We start from the raw sequence: 18,303 nt of genomic DNA, 5'->3' as shown, positions 1-18,303 counted from the left end.
CATCATCCCAACTGTAAAGTATGGTGGAGGGAACATCATTGTTTGGGGCTGCTTTGCTGGACAAGGACAGGTTGCTATCATCGATGGAAACATTAATTTCCAAGTTTATCAAGACATTTCGCAGGAGAATGTTAGGTTATCTGTCCGCCAATTGAAGCTCACAGAAGTTGGGTGATGCAACAGGACAACGACCCAAAACACAGAAGTAAACATCCGGCGCCAACAGAGATGGCCGCCTCGCTTTGCGTTCTTAGGAAACTATGCAGTATTTTGTTTTTTTATGTATTATTTCTTACACTGTTGCCCCAGGAAATCTTAAGTCTTATTACATACAGCTGTAGGAACTATTGGATATAAGAGCAACGTCAACTTACCAACATTATGACCAGGAATACGACTTTCCCGAAGTGGATCCTCTGTTTGATCCAGAATCCAGGACAATGGATCGGATCCCAGCAGGCGACCCAAAACAATGGCTCCATAGAAGTGACAGACGGAGCGGTCTTCTGGTCAGGCTCCGTAGACGGGCACATCGCCCACTGCTCCCGAATATACTACTTGCCAATGTCCAGTCTCTTGACAACAAGGTAGACGAAATCAAAGCAAGGGTTGATCTTCCAGAGAGACATCATAGATTGCAACATTCTCTGCTTTACGGAAACATGGCTCACTCGGGATACGTTATCAGAGTCGGTACAGCCACCTGGTTTCTTCACACATTGCGCCGACAGAAACAAACATCTCTTTGGTAAGAAGAAGGGTGGGGGTGTATGCTTTTTGATTAACGAGTCGTGGTGTGATCATTACAACATACAGGAACTCAAGCCCTTTTGTTCACCTGACCTAGAATTCCTTACAATCAAATGCCAACTGCATTATCTACCAAGAGAATTCTCTTTGATTATAATCACAGTCGTGTATATCCCCCCCAAGCAGACACCTCAACGGCCCTGAAAGAACTTCATTGGACTCTATGTAAACTGGAAACCACATATACCGAGGCTGCATTTATTTTAACAAGGCTAATCTGAAAACAACGCTCCTTAAATTGTATCATCATATCGAATGTGCAACCCGGGCTGGCAAAATCCTGGATCATTGTTACTCTAACTTCCGCGACGCAAACAAAGCCCTCCCTCGCCCTCCTTTCGGCAAATCTGACCACGACTCCCAGCCTATAGACAGAAACCAAAACAGGAAACGCCCATGCTCAGGTCTGTTCAACGCTGGTCCGACCAATCTGATTCCACGCTTCAAGATTGCTTCGATCATGTGGACTGGGATATGTTCCGGATAGTGTCGAACAACAACATTGATGTATACGCTGATTCGGTGAGCGAGTTTATTAGCAACTGCATGTTGTACCCATGGCGACTATTAAAACCTTTCCCAACCAGAAACCGTAGATTGATGGCAGCATTCGCTCAAAAATGAAAGCATGAACCACTGCTTTTAATCAGGGCAAGGCGACCAGAAACATGACCGAAAGCAAACAGTGTAGCTATTCCCTCCGCAAGGCAATCAAACAATCTAAGCGTCAGTACAGAGACAAAGTAGAGTCGCAATTCAACGGCTCAGACACGAGAGTTATGTGGCAGGGTCTACAGTCAATCACGGACTACAAAAAGAAAACCAGCCCCATCGCGGACCCCGATGTCTTGCTTCCAGACAAACTAAACAGCTTCTTTGCTCGCTTTCAGGACAATACAGTGCCACCGACACGACCTGCTACCAAAACCTGCAGGCTCTCCTTCACCGCAGCCAACGTGAGTAAAACGTTTAAACGTATTTAACCCTCGCAAGGCTGCCGGCCCAGATGGCATCCCTAGCCGTGTCCTCAGAGCATGCGTAGACCAGCTGGCTGGTGTGTTCATGGACATATTCAATCAATCCCTATCCCATTCTGCTGTTCCCACATGCTTCAAGAGGGCCACCATTGTTCCTGTTCCCAAGAAAGCTAAGGTAACTGAGCGAAACAACTATCGCCCCATAGCACTCACTTCCGTCATCATGAAGTTCTTTGAGAGACTAGTCAAGGATCATATCACCTCCACTCTATCTGACACCCTAGACCCACTCCAATTTGCTTACCGCCCCAATAGGTCCACAGAAGACACAATCGCAATCACACTGCACACTGTCCTAATTCAAGGGGAATACCTATGTAAGAATGCTGTTCATTGACTACAGCTCAGCATTTAATACCATAGTACCCTCCAAACTCGTCATTAACATTTTGCGTGTAGGGGGAAGTATTTTAGTTTTTGGCAAAAAAACGTACCCATTTGAAACTGCCTATTTCTCAGCCTAGAATATGCATATAATTGTCCGATTGGGATAGAAAACCCTCTAACGTTTCCAAAACTGTAAAAATATTGTCTGTGAGTATAACATAACTGATATTGCAGGCGAAAGCCTGAGGAAAATCAAATCAGGAAGTGCCTCTTATTTTGAAACCTCTCTGTTCCTATGCATGTCTATCCTCAATTTAAAGGGATATCAACCAGATTCCTTTTTCTATGGCTTCCCTAAGGTGTCAACAGTATTTAGACATAGTTTCAGGCTTTTATTTTGAAAAATTATCGTGAAGGATCACATTGCGTAAGTGGATAGGTGGGGGCTCTCAGAGTGAGTTTGTGCGCAACTGAGTAAAGCCGCCATTGTTCCTCCCGCTGTTACTAAAAAACATACACACTCGGTTGATATATTATCGAATATATATTTTAAAAACAACATGAAGATTGATTATAAAAAACGTTTGACATGTTTCTGTGGACATCATGGATATTATTTGGAATATACCTCTGCGTTGTCGTGACCGCTCTTTCCTGTGGATTTCTGAACATAACGCGACAAACAAACGTCAGTATTTTGGGTATAAAAATAATCTTTATGGAACAAAAGGAACATTTGTTGTGTAACTGGGAGTCTCGTGAGTGAAAACATCCGAAGATCATCAAAGGTAAACTTTTCTGGTTTTCTGGTTTTTGTGACCTAGCTACTTAATGCTTAGTGTACATAATGCTATGCTATGCTATCGATAAACTTACATAAACACTTGGATCGCTTTCGCTGTAAAGCATAATTTCTAAATCTTAGACGACAGGTGGATTAACAAAAGGCTAAGCTGTGTTTTCCTATATTGCACTTGTGATTTCATGAATGTGAATATTTTTTTGTAATATTATTTGACTGTGGCGCTATGCTATTCAGCGGTTGCTGATGACAATTATCCTGCTACCGGGATCGGTAGCGTCAACAAGTTAAGCTCGAGACCCTGGGTCCTGGACATTCTGAAGGGCCGCCCCCAGGTGGTGAGGGTAGGAAACAACATCTCAACCCCACTGATCCTCAACACTGGGGCCCCACAAGGGTGCATTCTCAGCCCACTCCTGTACTCCCTGTTCACCCATGACTGCGTGGCCATGCACGCCTCCAACTCAATCATCAAGTTTGCAGATGACACTACAGTGGTAGGCTTGATTACCAACAACGACGAGACGGCCTACAGGGAGGGGGTGAGGGCCCTCGGATTGTGGTGTCAGGAAAAGGCGCAACAGAGCCTCTTCAACCACACACACAAGGCTGATGAAATTTGGCTTGTCACCAAAAACACTTTCAAACTTTTACAGATGCACAATCGAGGCCATCAGACTGTTAAACAGCCATCACTAACATTGAGTGGCTGCTGCCAACATACTGACTCAAATCTCTAGCCACTTAATAATTAAAAATTGGATGTAATAAATGTATCACTAGTCACTTTAACCTCTTCAGTCGACCCTCTACTTTTTTGAACATTTTGTTAAAAATCGCGCAACATTTCAGCGCCCTGCTACTCATGCCAGGAATATAGTACGTTCATATGGTTAGAATGTGTGTATAGGAAACCCTCGGACGTTTTTAAAACTGGTTAAATCACGACTGTGGCTATTACATAACGTGCGTTACATCGGAAAGCGCAGGAAAACCTGACCACAGAAAATGGAAATAAATATCCTTGCGCCACTACCGCAATTGTTAACAGTGAGCCGAATTAGATAAGACCGAGCATTCAACTCCCACAGCATCCCCATGTTGTCGAGTATCTTGTGAATTTAATCCTCTTTGATTCTTGGTTGAACCGAAAGAGGGGCACGACGTACCTCCGGTCTCCGCCCAGATCATTCCGGAAGAGCTCTCTCCTGAAATTTTTTCCAAGACGACAGCTAATGATATGTACATCGCCTACGGATGATTTTTATCGCTTATTAACGTTTACTAATACCTAAAGTAGCATTACAAACGTATTTCAAGTGTTTTGTGAAAGTTTATCGTCTACTTTTTGAATTTTAAAAAATGACGTTACGTTGTGAAATCGCTGTTTTTTTCGTTTATCACACAGTCTACATATAACGATATCTTGGCTTTATATGGCCCGATTTAATCGAAATAAAGACCCAATAGTGTTTATGGGACATCTAGGAGTGCCAACAAAGAAGATGGTGAAAGGTAATGACTGTTTTCTATTTTATTGTGCGGTTTGTGTAACGCCGAAATGCTAATTATTTTGTTTACGTCCCCTGCTGTGCTTTTCTGTTGTAGTGTATTGGTGCATGCTATCAGATAATAGCTTCTCATGCTGTCGCCGAAAAGCAATTTAAAAATCTGACTTGTTGCCTGGATTCACAACGAGTGTAGCTTTAATTTGATACCCTGCATGTGTATTTTAATGAACTTTTGAGTTTTAACTAATACTATTAGCATTTAGCGTAGCGCATTTGCATTTCCAGAGCTCTAGTTGGGACGCAAGCGTCCCAGGTAGAGGTAAGAGGTTAAACAATGCCACTTTATATAATGTTTACATACCCTACATTACTCATCTCATATGTATATACTGTACTCTATACCATCTACTGCATCTTGCCTAAGCCGTTAGCCATCACTCATCCATATATTCATATGTACATATTCTATTCATTCCTTTACACTTGTGTGTATAAGGAAGTTGTTGTGAAATTGTTAGATACTTGTTATTTATTACTGCATGGTCGGAACTAGAAGCACAAGCATTTCGCAACACTCGCATTAATATCTGCTAACCATGTGTTTTAAATCAACAACAGAATGGCTTCAACGGAAGAAAATACACCTTCTGGAGTGGCCTAGTCATGAGGTTATTGCTGCCAAAGGAGGGTGAGACAGTTATTACATCCAAGCGTTCACATACTTTTCCCACCCTGCACTGTGAATGTTTACACAGTGTGTTCAATAAAGACATGAAAACATATAGTTGTTTATGTGTTATTAGTTTAAGCAGACTGTGCTGCCCCTCTGTCCCGAGCTGCCCCTCTGTCCCGAGCTGTCCCTCAGTCCAGTGGGTTCATTTAGAAGGGTCGCCATGGTTAGGAGGCCACGGAAGCGGACAATGGGGCGGACTAAGACTATGGTGAAGTGGGGGCCACGTCCAGCACCAGAGTCGCCACCGCGGACAGAAGCCCACCCAGTCCCTCCCCAATAGGTTCAGGTTTTGCGGCCGGAGTCCACACCTTGGGGGGGGTACTGTCACACCCTGACCATAGTTTGCTTTGTATGTTTCTATGTTTTGTTTGGTTAGGGTGTGATCTGAGTGGACATTCTATGTTGTGTGTTTAGTTTGTCTGTTTCTATGTTTGGCCTGATATGGTTCTCAATCAGAGGCAGGTGTTAGACATTAGTCCGCCTCTCCTTCGACGGAAGAACCCTGTTACAGAAATCCAGGTATTTCCAAAGGGTTCACATATTTTTTCTTGCCACTGTAGCAGAGGATGTAAAGCCATAACACATACGTTTGTTTGGGCAGCAGATTATGATCAATAATGTCAAAAGCTGCACTGAAGACTAACAAAACAGCTCCCACAATCTTTTTAGTATCAATTTCTTTCAGCCAATCATCAGTAATTTGTGTGAGTGCCATACATGTTGAGTGCCCTTCTCTATAAGCGTGCTGAAAGTCATTTGTCTACTGTGAAATAGCATTGTCTCTGGTCAAAAATGTTATTCAAACGTTTAGTAAGGGTTGGTAGCAGGCTGATTGGTCGGCTGTTTGAACCAGAAAAGGGTGCTTTGCTATTCTTAGGTAGTGGAATAACTTTTTCTTCCCTCCAGGCCTGAGGGAACACACTTTCCTGTAGGATTGGTTTAAAGAGATGGCAAATAGGAGTGGCAATATAGTCTGCCATCATCCTCAGTCATTTTCCATCCAAGTTGTCAGACCCAGGTGGTTTGTCATTGTTGATAGACAACAATGTTCTTACCTCTTCCACACTCACTTTACGGAATTAAAAATGACAATGCTTGTCTTTCATAATTTGGTCAGTTATGCATGGATGTGTGTAGGTTCAGAGTTTGCTGTTGGCATGGCATTCCTAAATTTGCTAATCTTGCCAATGTACTTACTGTGACACTGTGAGATCCTCATCAGAGAATGATGACAGAGAGGCAGAACAAATGGACAAGCTGTGTGTCTGATGCTTCTACACTGCAGAAAAGGAAGACTTGGCATACAGACAGAGAGAGAGAGAGAAAGAGAGAAAGGGAGCAAGAGAGAGAGCTTGTGTGATGTGTGATCTCACCTCCTTCAGTGCTACGACTCCCACCAGTTTTCCAATGCTGGTAACATAGGCATGACTGAGACCCAGCAAGGAGAACAAAGTGTGGGTCTGTCAGAGAGAGAGGGAGGCATATTTGTCAATATCCTACAGCATGTAGTGTTTATAATGGCTTAAAGTGGCTACATAAGAGCACAAGGTGCTAGCTACAGTTGATACCTTGTGAAGGGAGGTTCTCTCCACCAGCTGAAAGGGGGAGGGATCAATCCGTATCTCCTCCATACTGATTGGCTTATCCAACTCTTCTTCTTCCCAGGCTTTGATCTGCATTAGCCAATCAGAGAGCAGAGAGGGTGATTGACAATATAAAGAGAGAATAATCATTTATGATGTTTGATTCTATTCGTGGAATCCTTTTAAAGCTACATAGAGTGCCCAGGTCAGGGAGTAGAGGTCAGGGATCAGGGGTTAGGGGTTAAAGGTTGATCAGGGTCAGTGAGACACATTACCTCCTCTGAGGACATGGTGTCGGTGAGTGGAGGTGGGGTGGATTCCTGGAGAGAGGAAGAGAGAGAGAGAGAGAGAGAAAGAGAGAGAGAAAGAGAGAGAGAAAGAGAGTGAGAGAGAGAGAAAGAGAGAGAGAAAGAGAGTGAGAGAGAGAAAGAGAGAGAGCGGAAGAGAGAGGAGGAAAGAGAGAGAAAGAAAAGAGGGAGTGTGAGACAGAGGGGGGTGTTGGTTTAGAGATTTTAGTTATTTTCTCCCTCCAGGTTTACAAAGTGTCAGATCAGATGCCCCCTTGTGGTGCTATTTCTCCATCACACAGAATGACAAACCTGCTCATTACATATCATATCATACATTATAGCAAAGTCATGCCATTGACGTGAACGTGTGTCCCCTACTGGACAGAATGTGATATTGCTCCTCTTTGAGCTACCAGAGGAAATTAGCTACCAGAGGAAAGCTTGAGGTTGATGTTAGCCTTAAGCACAGATCCAGGATCAGGTTGCCCTAGCCCCAATCCAAACCTCAACCATTATGGGAATGAAAAACATCTTCTAACATATCTGACCCTGTATCAGTGGTTACAGCCATCCTCTATCTTGATATGGAATGATACCTGAGCTTCAGCCTGGCTGGTTGAGGAAGAGGAGAAGAGGCGCTGAAATATTCCCCTCACAGACTGGAGGGAACGCTTCTCTGAAAGACAGGACAGACATTTAGAAGTGAGTAAATCTTGTAAACTTTCTCACTCCAACACTTTTCTACAGAAAGTGCTGGTTAATTGTTGTAAACAAACCCCATGAGCAATCGATGGAACAGCAGGTCTAACACTGATTCTGCTGTATTGATTGCTTATTGTAGATACAGTATCTGGTTGTAGAGTAGTGGCCTAAGGGAACACACTTAATGTGTTGTGAAAAGTGTTATGAAATGTAATGTCATGTAATATTTGTTTGCCTTGGCAGCAGCTAATGGGGATCCTAAATAAATACAAATACAAACATGGATGCACTAGTAACAAAATAGCAATAGTGGGTACATCCCAATTCTATGACATTTCGTGTGTGTCATGTCACCTGAGCCGGTGTGATTGGTGGAGGACTCCTGTGGTTTGGGGGATGGGAGTGGCCTATTCTGTTCATCTTGTACTGGAGAGGTCTGGAGAACAGACAAAAGGACCAAGTTCATAACCAAGTATTATATGATGTTGTGGATAATTATAATGCATTATAAATGTGTTTATAAAGGCATTATAAGTATACTGATATTTAATCAGTGTAAAAAATATGATGCTATCGTTCAATCATTCCATCTATCCATCCATCCATCCATCCTTCCATCCTGTCACCTCTCCTCCCTCCTCGTCTACGAAAGTGAAGGACTCCCAGCCCTGGCCCGGTGACCCCTGACCCCTCTCAAAGACACGCCTCTCGGCCGAAAGCCACCAATCAGAGATGGCTTGCAGCTCTGTCCTCTCGATAGACCCTAATAGGATCATAGACTCTGAGGAAAGACAGGGGGAACAGGGAGAGAAAGAGAGTAGAGAGAGAGAGTAGAGAGAGAGAGAGAGTAGAGAGAGAGAGAGTAGTGAGTAGAGAGAGAGAGTAAAGAGTAGAGAGAGAGAGAGTAGAGAGAGAGAGTAGAGAGAGAGAGAGTAGTGAGTAGAGAGAGTAAAGAGAGAGAGAGAGAGAGTAGAGAGAGAGAGAGAGAGAGAGAGAGAGAGAGAGAGAGAGAGAGAGAGAGAGAGAGAGTAGAGAGAGAGAGAGAGAGAGAGAGAGAGAGAGAGAGAGAGAGAGAGAGAGAGAGAGAGTAGAGAGAGAGAGAGAGAGTGAGAGAGAGAGAGTAGTGAGAGAGAGAGAGTAGAGAGAGAGAGAGAGAGAGAGAGTAAAGAGAGAGAGAGAGAGTAGAGAGAGAGAGAGAGAGAGAGAGAGAGAGAGAGAGAGAGTAGTGAGTAGAGAGAGAGAGTAAAGAGTAGAGAGAGAGAGAGTAGAGAGAGAGAGAGAGAGAGAGAGAGAGAGAGAGAGAGAGAGAGTAGAGAGAGAGAGTAGAGAGAGAGAGAGAGAGTAGAGAGAGAGAGAGAGAGAAGAGAGAGAGAGAGAGAGAGAGTAGAGAGAGAGAGAGACTTTAACTACTTTAACTATTTGTTCATTGTTACAACCCTGTATATATATATATATATATATATATATATATATATATATAATATGACATTTGTAATGTCTTTATTGTTTTGAAACTTCTGTATGTGTAATGTTTACTGTTAATTTTTATTGTTTATTTACATTTACATTTACATTTAAGTCATTTAGCAGACGCTCTTATCCAGAGCGACTTACAAATTGGTGCATTCACCTTATGACCTCCAGTGGAACAGTAGTGCATCTAAATCTTTTCAGGGGAGGGGGTGAGAGGGATTACTTTATCCTATCCTAGGTATTCCTTAAAGAGGTGGGGTTTCAGGTGTCTCCGGAAGGTGGTGATTGACTCCGCTGTCCTGGCGTCGTGAGGGAGTTTGTTCCACCATTGGGGGGCCAGAGCAGCGAACAGTTTTGACTGGGCTGAGCGGGAACTGTACTTCCTCAGTGGTAGGGAGGCGAGCAGGCCAGAGGTGGATGAACGCAGTGCCCTTGTTTGGGTGTAGGGCCTGATCAGAGCCTGGAGGTACTGAGGTGCCGTTCCCCCACAGCTCCGTTAGGCAAGCACCATGGTCTTGTAGCGGATGCGAGCTTCAACTGGAAGCCAGTGGAGGGAGCGGAGGAGCCGTGAGAGAACTTGGGAAGGTTGAACACCAGACGGGCTGCGGCGTTCTGGATGAGTTGTAGGGGTTTAATGGCACAGGCAGGGAGCCCAGCCAACAGCGAGTTGCAGTAATCCAGACGGGAGATGACAAGTGCCTGGATTAGGACCTGCCGCTTCCTGTGTGAGGCAGGGTCGTTGGATGTTGTAGAGCATGAACCTACAGGAACGGGCCACCGCCTTGATGTTAGTTGAGAACGACAGGGTGTTGTCCAGGATCACGCCAAGGTTCTTAGCGCTCTGGGAGGAGGACACAATGGAGTTGTCAACCGTGATGGCGAGATCATGGAACGGGCAGTCCTTCCCCGGGAGGAAGAGCAGTTCCGTCTTGCCGAGGTTCAGCTTGAGGTGGTGATCCGTCATCCACACGGATATGTCTGCCAGACATGCAGAGATGCGATTCAAACCTGGTCATCAGAAGGGGGAAAGGAGAAGATTAATTGTGTGTCGTCTGCATAGCAATGATAGGAGAGACCATGTGAGGTTATGACAGAGCCAAGTGACTTGGTGTATAGCGAGAATAGGAGAGGGCCTAGAACAGAGCCCTGGGGACACCAGTGGTGAGAGCACGTGGTGTGGAGACGGATTCTCGCCACGCCACCTGGTAGGAGCGACCTGTCAGGTAGGACGCAATCCAAGCGTGGGCCGCGCCGGAGATGCCCAACTCGGAGAGGGTGGAGAGGAGGATCTGATGGTTCACAGTATCGAAGGCAGCCGATAGGTCTAGAAGGATGAGAGCAGAGGAGAGAGAGTTAGCTTTAGCAGTGCGGAGCGCCTCCGTGATACAGAGAAGAGCAGTCTCAGTTGAATGACTAGTCTTGAAACCTGACTGATTTGGATCAAGAAGGTCATTCTGAGAGAGATAGCGGGAGAGCTGGCCAAGGACGGCACGTTCAAGAGTTTTGGAGAGAAAAGAAAGAAGGGATACTGGTCTGTAGTTGTTGACATCGGAGGGATCGAGTGTAGGTTTTTTCAGAAGGGTGCAACTCTCGCTCTCTTGAAGACGGAAGGGACGTAGCCAGCGGTCAGGGATGAGTTGATGAGCGAGGTGAGGTAAGGGAGGAGGTCTCCGGAAATGGTCTGGAGAAGAGAGGAGGGGATAGGGTCAAGCGGGCAGGTTGTAGGGCGGCCGGCCGTCACAAGACGCGAGATTTCATCTGGAGAGAGAGGGGAGAAAGAGGTCAGAGCACAGGGTAGGGCAGTGTGAGCAGAACCAGCGGTGTCGTTTGACTTAGCAAACGAGGATCGGATGTCGTTCTTTTCAAAATGGTTGACGAAGTCATCTGCAGAGAGGGAGGAGGGGGAGGGGGAGGAGGATTCAGGAGGGAGGAGAAGGTTGCAAAGAGCTTCCTAGGGTTAGAGGCAGATGCTTGGAATTTAGAGTGGTAGAAAGTGGCTTTAGCAGCAGAGAGAGAAGAGGAAAATGTAGAGAGGAGGGAGTGAAAGGATGTCAGGTCCGCAGGGAGGCGGGTTTTCCTCCATTTCCCATGTGCCCGGAGCCCTGTTCTGTGAGCTCGCAATGAGTCGTCGAGCCACGGAGCGGGAGGGGAGGACCATCCTGGAGGATAGGGGACATAGAGAGTCAAAGGATGCAGAAAGGGAGGAGAGGAGGGTTGAGGAGGCAGAATCAGGAGATAGGTTGGAGAAGGTTTGAGCAGAGGGAAGAGATGATAGGATGGAAGAGGAGAGAGTAAGCGGGGGAGAGAGAGAAAGGTTGGGACGGACATACCATCCGAGTAGGGCAGTGTGGGAAGTGTTGGATGAGAGCGAGAGGGAAAAAGGATACAAGGTAGTGGTCGGAGACTTGGAGGGGAGTTGCAACGAGGTTAGTGGAAGAACAGCATCTAGTAAAGATGAGGTCGAGCGTATTTCCTGCCTTGTGAGTAGGGGGGAAGGTGAGAGGGTGAGGTCAAAAGAGGAGAGGAGTGGAAAGAAGGAGGCAGAGAGGAATGAGTCAAAGGTAGGCGTGGGGAGGTTAAAGTCAGAACTGTGAGAGGTGAGCCGTCCTCAGGAAAGGAGCTTATCAAGGCATCAAGCTCATTGATGAACTCTCCAGGAACCTGGAGGGCGATAAATGATAAGGATGTTAAGCTTGAAAGGGCTGGTAACTGTGACAGCATGGAATTCAAAGGAGGCGATAGACAGATGGGTAAGGGGAGAAAGAGAGAATGACCACTTGGGAGAGATGAGGATCCCGGTGCCACCACCCGCTGACCAGAAGCTCTCGGGGTGTGCGAGAACACGTGGGCAGACGAAGAGAGAGCAGTAGGAGTAGCAGTGTTGTCTGTGGTGATCCATGTTTCCGTCAGTGCCAAGAAGTCGAGGGACTGGAGGGAGACATAGGCGGAGATGAACTCTGCCTTGTTGGCCGCAGATCGGCAGTTCCAGAGGCTACCGGAGACCTGGAACTCCACGTGGGTCGTGCGCGCTGGGACCACCAGATTAGGTGGCCCCGCCACGCTGAGTTAGTGGAGCGTTTGTATGGTCTGTGCAGAGAGGAGAGAACAGGGATAGACAGACACATAGTTGACAGGCTACACAAGAGGCTACGCTAATGCAAAGGAGATTGGAATGACAAGTGGACTACACGTCACGAGTGTTCAGAGAGTTAAGCTTACGTAGCAAGAATCTTATTGACTAAAATGATTAAAATGATACAGTACTGCTGAAGTAGGCTAGCTGGCAGAGGCTGCGTTGTTGACTAAGTAGGCTAGTTGGCATTGGCTGCGTTGTTGACACTACACTAATCAAGTCGTTCCGTTGAGTGTAATGTTTCTACTGTGCTGCTATTCAGGATAGCTGGCTAGCTAGCAGTGTTGATTACGTTACGTTGCGTTAAAGAACGACAATAGCTGGCTAACTAACCTAGGAAGTCGCTCTAGACTACACAATTATCTTTGATAAAAGACGGCTGTGTAGCTAGCTATGTAGCTAGCTACGATCAAACAAATCAAGCCGTTGTACTGTAATGAAATGAAATGAAAAATGTGATACTACCTGTGGAGCGAAGGAAATGCGACCGGATTGTTGAGTGCAGAAGTTCTGTTCGGTAGACGTTGGCTAGCTGTTGGCTAGCTAGCAGAGTCTCCTATGTTAAGGACGACATAAAACTACACACTCTAAACTACAAATTATCTTGGGTACGAAGACAGCAAAGACAACTATGTAGCTAGCTAACACTACACTAATCAAGTCGTTCGGTTGAGTGTAATAGTTGTGCTGCTAATCGGTAGACGGTGGACTAGCTAACGGTGGACGTTAGCTAGCTGGAGGCAGGGCAGTGTAGACTGCGTTAGGACGACGAAATACGATAATTACGCAATTATCTATGAAACAAAGACGGCTGTGTAGCTAGCTAAGAAGAAATTGATAAGATTAGACAAATCAAACCGTTGTACTATAATGAAATGTAATGAAATGTAATACTACCTGCGGACCGAGTGCAGATGCGACCGCTCGCTCCAACCCGGAAGTGGGAAGGAGGGATGGTGTTAAATGACATTGTGTATGACAGGCTAGTGAGCAGTCATTTAGATCTGTATATTATAAATACATCACATGCGACTCGCAATAACACTATTTCACTTCTGTATATTATCTACCTCACTTGCTTTGGCAATGTTAACACATGTTTCCCATGCCAATAAAGCCCCTTGAATTGAATTGAATTGAATTGAGAGAGAGAAAGAGAGAGAGAGACAAGAGAGGGATTTCAGTGGATGGATTTGTGTCATCTACGGTGCAGGGCATCAAACTTTCTATAACATGTCTCACCTTTGGAGTCGACCAGAGGGATGGTTTTGAGGGAGGTGGAGTCTAGCAGATAGCCCAGCTCCCGATAGGTCGACTGGGAGGACAGGAAGTTCACTTTCCGCACCATCATGTCCTCCACAAAGATGTTGTACTTACTGATGGAGGAGAGAGGATATATGTGAACTGTGCCTGCTTGACTCATAATAGCACACAAGGTTGCATGTACACTAGAACTGTTTGAGCCACAATGGCATACAGTTCTCTGCATAAACACTTATTAGAGCCATAATGGCGACCGTTCCAGTACCTGATGTGTCCGAGGCTGAGCTCGGGGAGGTATGGCAGTTTCTTGACCTGGATGATGGAGTCGTAGAGGGAGGGCTGCAGGCCCTGAGCCACCATGTTGGCCAGGATCACCGCCACCATCATGGGCAGGATGTGGGAGATCTGGCCTGTCAGCTCAAAACAGATCACAGCCGTGGACACCGTGTGGGTTACTGCCCCGGTCAGGGCCGCGGCACCTGGGATAAGGAGGGCGGGAGAGAGAAAGGGAGCCCAGTCAAAACTGTTCGCTGCTCTGGCCCCCCAATGGTGGAACAAACTCCCTCACGACGCCAGGACAGCGGAGTCAATCACCACCTTCCGGAGACACCTGAAACCCCACCTCTTTCAGGAATACCTAGGATAGGATAAAGTAATCCTTCTCACCCCCTTACTAGATTTAGATGCACTATTGTAAAGTGGCTGTTCCACTGGATGTCTTAAGGTGAACGCACCAATTTGTAAGTCGCTCTGGATAAGAGCGTCTGCTAAATGACTTAAATGTAAATGTTAAATGTAAGGAAGGGAGGGAGGTAGGGGAAGGAAAGAGGAAGGGAGGGAGGTATGGGAAGGGGAGAGGAAGGGAGGGAGGTAGGGGAAGGAAAGAGGAAGGGAGGGAGGTATGGGAAGGGGAGAGGAAGGGAGGGAGGTATGGGAAGGGGAGAGGAAGGGAGAGAGGGAAGGGAGGAGAGAGGAAGGAGAGGGAGGTATGGGAAGGGGAGAGGAAGGGAGGAGAGGGAAGGGAGAGGAGAGAGGAAGGGAGGGAGGATGGGAAGGAGAGAGGAAGGGAGAGAGGGAAGGGGAGGAGAGAGGAAGGGAGGGAGGTATGGGAAGGAGAGGAAGGGAGAGAGGGAAGGGGAGGGGAGAGGAAGGAGGAGGTAGGGGAAGGAAAGAGGAAGGAGGGAGGTATGGGAAGGGGAGAGAAGGGAGGGAGGTATGGGAAGGGGAGAGGAAGGGAGAGAGGGAAGGGGAGGAGAGAGGAAGGGAGGGAGGTATGGGAAGGGGAGAGGAAGGGAGAGAGGGAAGGGGAGGAGAGAGGAAGAGAGAGTATAGAGGGAGGGAAGGAGAGATGGGGAGTCACAACAAGGCAGAAAGGGAAGGAGAGATGGTGTTAAATGACATTGTGTATGACAGGCTAGTGAGCAGTCATTTAGATCTGTATATTATAAATACATCACATGCGACTCGCAATAACACTAAGTAATTTACACCCTACTTCATAAAGAGAATTAACAATATGCAAGAGACTATGGTTGAGTTACAGTAATAGGCAATAAAGAAAGGTCTGAGAATGGATTCTAAATATATGTGTATTTAATTACTTTGTAAAAATGAATGGATTCACATACAAGGTATACAGCTTCAGTTACAAAGCATTAACAAGCATTTCAAGGCATTATTCCAAGCATGGTCAGAGAGAGAGAGAGAAACCATAGCCTGAAAGGCCCTGCCCCAAAAGTTCACAGGGTGGAGAGAGAGAAAAACCATAGCCTGAAAGGCCCTGCCCCAAAAGTTCACAGGGTGGAGAGAGAGAGAAACCATAGCCTGAAAAGCCCTGCCCCAAAAGTTCACAGGGTGGAGAGAGAGAGAAACCATAGCCTGAAAAGCTCTGCCCCAAAAGTTCACAGGGTGGAGAGAGAGAGAGAAACCATAGCCTGAAAGGCCCTGCCCCAAAAGTTCACAGGGTGGAGAGAGAGAGAAACCATAACCTGAAAGGCCTTGCCCCAAAAGTTCACAGGGTGGAGAGAGAGAGAAACCATAGCCTGAAAGGCCCTGCCCCAAAAGTTCACAGGGTGGAGAGAGAGAGAGAAACCATAGCCCGAAAGGCCCTGCCCCAAAAGTTCACAGGGTGGAGAGAGAGAGAGAAACCATAGCCCGAAAGGCCCTGCCCCAAAAGTTCACAGGGTGGAGAGAGAGAGAAACCATAGCCCGAAAGGCCTTGCCCCAAAAGTTCACAGGGTGGAGAGAGAGAGAAACCATAACCTGAAAGGCCCTGCCCCAAAAGTTCACAGGGTGGAGAGAGAGAGAGAAACCATAGCCTGAAAGGCCCTGCCCCAAAAGTTCACAGGGTGGAGAGAGAGAGAAACCATAGCCTGAAAGGCCCTGCCCCAAAAGTTCACAGGGTGGAGAGAGAGAGAAAGACAGTATCTCACCACAGCAGGCCAGGAACAAATAAGAAAAAGACCAATGAAGCTTTAATAAACATCTGAGTTGTTGACCAATAGTATTACTGTAAAGTTAACCTCCAATCAGATGTCAGACCTACATGATGTAACCTCTCAGAGGTGTGACAATGGGGGTTGGCAAGACCAACACATAGAATGCTGAATTCCGAAGACAACACATAGCAAATTCTTGCATACAGCTGATAAGATGAGTCCCTTCTGGGGCTGGGCTGCCCTGCAACAGCAGCAAGGCAAGATGAGACTTCAGAGGAGACTCACCAATGACAGCATAGCCCCCGGGGAGGATGCGATAAACTATCCCATCAAACAGGATACCGTTTGGGAAGAGAGTGGCCATGATCTCCCCTACCAGACGCCCAAATGCTGCCCCTGGGGGAGAGGGGAGAGAGAGGAGAGAGAAAGGGGAGAAGGGAGAGAGAAAGGGGAAGAGGGGAGAGAGAAAGGGGAGAGACAGGAGAGAGAAAGGGGAGAGGGGAGAGGGGAGAGAGAAAGGGGAGAGGGGAGAGAGAAAGGGGAGAAGGAGAGAGAAAGGGGAGACAGGAGAGAGAAAGGGGAAGAGGGGAGAGGGGAGAGAGAAAGGGGAGAGACAGGAGAGAGAAAGGGGAGAGACAGGAGAGAGAAAGGGGAGAAGGGAGAGAGAAAGGGGAGAGAAGGGAGAGAGAAAGGGGAGAGACAGGAGAGAAGGGGAGAGGGGAGAGAGAAGGGGGAGAGGGGAGAGAGAAGGGGGAGAGGGGAGAGAGAAAGGAGAAGGCAGAGAGAAAGGGAAGAGGGGAGAGAAAGGGGAAAGGGAGAGAAAGGGAGAGGAGAGAGAAAGGGGAGAGAGAAAGGAGAGAAAAGGGGAGAGGGGAGAGAGAAAGGAGAGGGGAGAGAGAAAGGGGAGAGACAGGAGAGAGAAAGGGGAGAGAAAGGGAGAGAAGGAGAGAGACAGGAGAGAGAAAGGGGAGAGACAGGAGAGAGGAAGGGGAGAGGGGAGAGAGAAAGGGAGAGGGGAGAGAGAAAGGGGAGAGACAGGAGAGAGAAAGGGGAGAGACAGGAGAGAGAAAGGGGAGAGACAGGAGAGAGAAAGGGGAGAGGGGAGAGAGAAAGGGGAGAGGGGAGAGAGAAAGGGGAGAGGGAGAGAGAAAGGAGAAGGGAGAGAGAAAGGGAGAGAAGGCAGAGAGAAAGGAGAAGGCAGAGAGAAACAGAGAAGGGGAGAAGGAGAGAAAGGAGAAGGCAGAGAGAAAGGAGAAGGGGAAGAGAAAGGAAAGGGAAAGGGGAGAGGGGAGAGAGAAAGGGAGAGGGGAGAGAGAAAGGGGAGAGACAGGAGAGAGAAAGGGGAGAAGGGAGAGAGAGAAAGAAGGGAGAAGGAGAGAGAAAGGAGAGACAGGAGAGAGAAAGGGAGAGACAGGAGAGATAAAGGGAGAGGGAAAGAGAAAGGGGAGAGACAGGAGAGAGAAAGGGGAGAAGGGAGAGAGAAAAGGGAGAAGGAGAGAGAAAGGGGAGAAGGGAGAGAAAGGGGAGGGAGAAGGGAGAGAGAAAGGGGAGAAGGGGAGAGAAAGGGGAGAGGGGAGAGAAAGGGGAGAGAGACAGGAGAGAGAAAGGGAGAGGAGGAGAGAGAGAAGGGGAGAGGGAAAGGGAGAGGGAGAGAGAGAAAGGGGAGAGAGGAGAGAGAAAGGGGAGAGGGGAGAGAGAAAGGGGAGAGAAAGGAGAGAGGGGAGAAAGGGGAGAGGGGAGAGAGAAAGGAGAGACAGGAGAGAGAAAGGGGAGAAGGGGAGAGAGAGAAAGGGGAGAAGGCAGAGAGAAAGGGAGAAGGCAGAGAGAAAGGGAAGGGGAGAGAGAAAGGGGAGAAGAAGAAAGGGGAGAGGGGAGAGAGAAAGGGAGAGACAGGAGAGAGAGAAAGGGAGAGACAGGAGAGAGAAAGGGAGAAGGGAGAGAAAGGGAAAGGGAGAGACAGGAGAGAGAAAGGGGAGAAGGGAGAGAGAAAGGGGAGAAGGGAGAGAGAAAGGGGAGAGGGGAGAGAGAAAGGGGAGAGGGGAGAGAGAAAGGGGAGAGAAAGGGGAGAAGGGAGAGAGAAAGGAGAGAGAAAGGGGAGAGACAGGAGAGAGAAAGGGGAGAAGGGAGAGAGAAAGGGGAGAAGGGAGAGAGAAAGGGGAGAGGGAGAGAGAAAGGAGAGAGAAAGGGGAGAAGGGAGAGAG

The 18,303-nt window shown here is 47.3% G+C and overlaps 1 protein-coding gene across 4 annotated transcripts in view; it reads right to left on the bottom strand.

Annotated features, from left to right (window-relative positions):
- LOC115124359 (chloride channel protein 1-like) overlaps positions 1 to 18,303 on the bottom strand; it is a 53,511-nt gene that overhangs the window by 4,632 nt on the left and 30,576 nt on the right. For all 4 annotated transcript variants that reach the window (XM_065027862.1, XM_065027865.1, XM_065027863.1 and 1 more), the window contains 9 exons: positions 16,388 to 16,498; positions 13,930 to 14,143; positions 13,644 to 13,777; positions 8,422 to 8,576; positions 8,150 to 8,231; positions 7,690 to 7,769; positions 7,079 to 7,123; positions 6,789 to 6,893; positions 6,594 to 6,680 (listed from right to left, as the gene is read on the bottom strand). In XM_065027862.1, coding sequence (XP_064883934.1) covers positions 6,594 to 6,680; positions 6,789 to 6,893; positions 7,079 to 7,123; positions 7,690 to 7,769; positions 8,150 to 8,231; positions 8,422 to 8,576; positions 13,644 to 13,777; positions 13,930 to 14,143; positions 16,388 to 16,498 — 1,013 coding nt within the window. The remainder of the gene's footprint in view (positions 1 to 6,593; positions 6,681 to 6,788; positions 6,894 to 7,078; positions 7,124 to 7,689; positions 7,770 to 8,149; positions 8,232 to 8,421; positions 8,577 to 13,643; positions 13,778 to 13,929; positions 14,144 to 16,387; positions 16,499 to 18,303) is intronic.

The sequence above is a fragment of the Oncorhynchus nerka genome, linkage group LG14 (genome assembly GCF_034236695.1).
Source record: "Oncorhynchus nerka isolate Pitt River linkage group LG14, Oner_Uvic_2.0, whole genome shotgun sequence".
NCBI classification, from domain to species: Eukaryota; Metazoa; Chordata; class Actinopteri; order Salmoniformes; family Salmonidae; genus Oncorhynchus; species Oncorhynchus nerka.
Note: the sequence above shows the minus strand (reverse complement) of the source record. Positions and strands in the feature narration are given on the sequence as shown.